The sequence below is a fragment of the Embiotoca jacksoni genome, unplaced genomic scaffold (assembly GCF_022577435.1).
Source record: "Embiotoca jacksoni isolate LCO1_2020_lvr unplaced genomic scaffold, fEmbJac1.0.p SCAF_60, whole genome shotgun sequence".
Classification (NCBI taxonomy): Eukaryota; Metazoa; Chordata; class Actinopteri; family Embiotocidae; genus Embiotoca; species Embiotoca jacksoni.
Genome location: NW_027185415.1, coordinates 1,476,701 through 1,479,200, shown reverse-complemented (window position 1 = coordinate 1,479,200; position 2,500 = coordinate 1,476,701). Strand labels below are relative to the sequence as shown.

Genomic DNA, 2,500 nt, shown 5'->3' with positions numbered 1-2,500 from the left:
TAGGTGGTCAGTAGGTGGTCAGTAGGTGGTCTGTAGCGGGTCAGTAGGTGGTCAGTAGCGGGTCAGTAGGTGGTCTGTAGCGGGTCAGTAGGTGGTCAGTAGCGGGTCAGTAGGTGGTCTGTAGCGGGTCAGTAGGTGGTCAGTAGCGGGTCGTCTGCCCTGTTCATCATTAAACAGCCCGGTGAACTCTCCGGTTAAACGGCTGCAGATTTAAACGCAGCCTCTAAACTTCTGTCGGTAGTTTCCGGTTCTCCAGGAGTGTATAAAGAGCAGCGATGCTAACGTTAGCTCCGTGCCTCGCAGACTGTTGTTGTCTTACCGAACGCAGCAGGCTGATTTCATCGTACGACATGAAGTTGAGAATCGTCTCGATGGCCACGATGGGTAGTCCTAACAGAGGGTTGTTCTGGTGCGGCTGGTCCGGCGGGGGGGTGGACTGTCTCAGTGACACCGCGTCCGAGTCCAACGACCCAACACATCCATCAACTCTGTCTACGACGGCCGCCATCTTGCTTTGATAAGGAGGAGGCGGAAGTGACGTTTCAAAGTTCTTGGTCTTCTTCTTCATCTTCTTTGGGGTTTTACTGCAGTCTGTTTCCTTTACGTGTCACTACCGCCTCCCTCTGGCTCTGATTGTTGTCCAGCAGCTGTCTGAGACTCAGAGACCCAGTCTGTCCCTCCAGTCTGTCCCTCCAGTCTGTTCCCTCCAGTCTGTCCCCTCCAGTCTGTCCCTCCAGTCTGTCCCTCCAGTCTGTTCCCTCCAGTCTGTCCCCTCCAGTCTGTTCCCTCCAGTCTGTCCCCTCCAGTCTGTCCCTCCAGTCTGTTCCCTCCAGTCTGTCCCTCCAGTCTGTTCCCTCCAGTCTGTCCCCTCCAGTCTGTCTCTCCAGTCTGTCCCTCCAGTCTGTTCCCTCCAGTCTGTCCCTCCAGTCTGTTCCCTCCAGTCTGTTCCCTCCAGTCTGTCCCTGGACACCCAGCAGGTCCATATTACTCTGAATAGTAAACTCTTCCTCATAGACCCCGTGTTCTTTTCCATTTGATCTACTTCTTTTATCTGTCCTCTCCTTCCTCAACAGTCTCATATTTCTCTGCCTCAGGTTCTCTGTAGTTCCTGCAGACTAACGATGTTCTTTACCTTCAACATGTTATCAAGTTAGTCTTTCATAAAACTCCCATGTTTCACGTCCCCGACCTACTCCAAGGATCTTCGGTGACGTCAGTGGATCGACTTCCACTTTTTCAGTGCCCACAACTTTTTCACAGGATTGTAAATATTGGACGGATTCATGAAGTCAATCATAAAAAAATGTATTCGTACGTAACAATTCTACATCCATGTTGTAAATAACACTTACATGACATTAATATTAAAGTGAGGTCACAGAGCAGAGGTCACAGGTCACAGTGGCAGATTAATCAGGTCTGATGCTGAAGATACTGAACCTCTGAAAAATAAATGCTGATTATTCTGTACTGGTACCAAAGCTGCTTCTCCACACACAAAACTAAATGTAAAGATTACTGGAGATGTTTTTGTCTTTTTTTTAATTAAATTCAGCATGCTAAATGAAAACAGAGGAATACAAAACAGAGACAGCAGTATGTACATACTTACAACCACAACAGAACAAACATATGAACAGAGCAGACAGAACCAGACATTTCAGTCCAGACGGACGGCGGCGGGTCTGAGCCCGCTCAGTCCAGGTCGGTAGAGTCCAGCTCAGTGAGGAACCTCTGGCACTTGGCCATGAGGACTTTGATGGCCTCCGTCACCAGGACGTCTGGAGCCAGGATGCCGGTGGACTCAACAGTGACTGTGGAGGAAGAAGAGCCGTGAACTGATGGAACAGTATGATTACAGCCGTTAAACACCTGGAAGATATTGGAGAACTTTTTAAAGCAAAACGTGAAAAAACATCAGACTGAAGGAGCGTAGAACTAGAAACCCGTCACTGTGACTTCAGGAGCACCGACTGTTACCTCACAGAACAACAACGACCAGGAGCTGGTGATTTTCAAACACTTTGAGACCATGAAGGTGACACAGAGCTGTGCAAGTTCAGACCATTCACCATCTGAAGTTTTCTCAGTGTCGTCTCTGGATCAACATCAGCACCACGTTAACATGACCACTGGTACGAGAACATCTGTGATGTCACCACAGGCCTGAAACTGGAGCAAAGAAACATCAGATTTTGGGTCAAACTTTTGGGAAACAGGAAATCTTCAACACGCCAAGTGTTCCTGAGCCCAAGCAGTGATTTCCACAAACGGGACCTTCTGAGGGGTCTGAATGGGAAAAACATTCACTGTGAACCACCTGAACTGTGGTCGCCATGGCAACAGGCTCCTGCAACGTGACAACAGGATTTCCGGTTTCCCAATAGTTTGACCCAAAATCTGACGTTTCTCTGCTCCAGTTTCAGGTCTGTGGTGACATCACAGATGTTCCCGTTATCAGCGGTCACATTGACGTGTTGAATCCAGATGTTGATCCGGA

At 48.8% G+C, this 2,500-nt stretch overlaps 2 protein-coding genes across 2 annotated transcripts in view; both read right to left on the bottom strand.

Moving 5' to 3' along the window:
- fbxo28 (F-box protein 28) overlaps positions 1-688 on the bottom strand; it is an 8,996-nt gene extending 8,308 nt beyond the window's left edge. Inside the window, 1 exon segment of the mRNA XM_069174710.1 lies at positions 320-688. Coding sequence (XP_069030811.1) covers positions 320-568 — 249 coding nt within the window. The 5' untranslated portion in view covers positions 569-688.
- Positions 689-1,289: 601 nt separating this feature from the next.
- Positions 1,290-2,500, bottom strand: part of polr1c (RNA polymerase I and III subunit C) — a 7,019-nt gene continuing 5,808 nt past the window's right edge. The window contains exon 9 of the mRNA XM_069174660.1: positions 1,290-1,814. Within this exon, the coding sequence (XP_069030761.1) occupies positions 1,696-1,814 (119 nt within the window). The 3' untranslated portion in view covers positions 1,290-1,695. The remainder of the gene's footprint in view (positions 1,815-2,500) is intronic.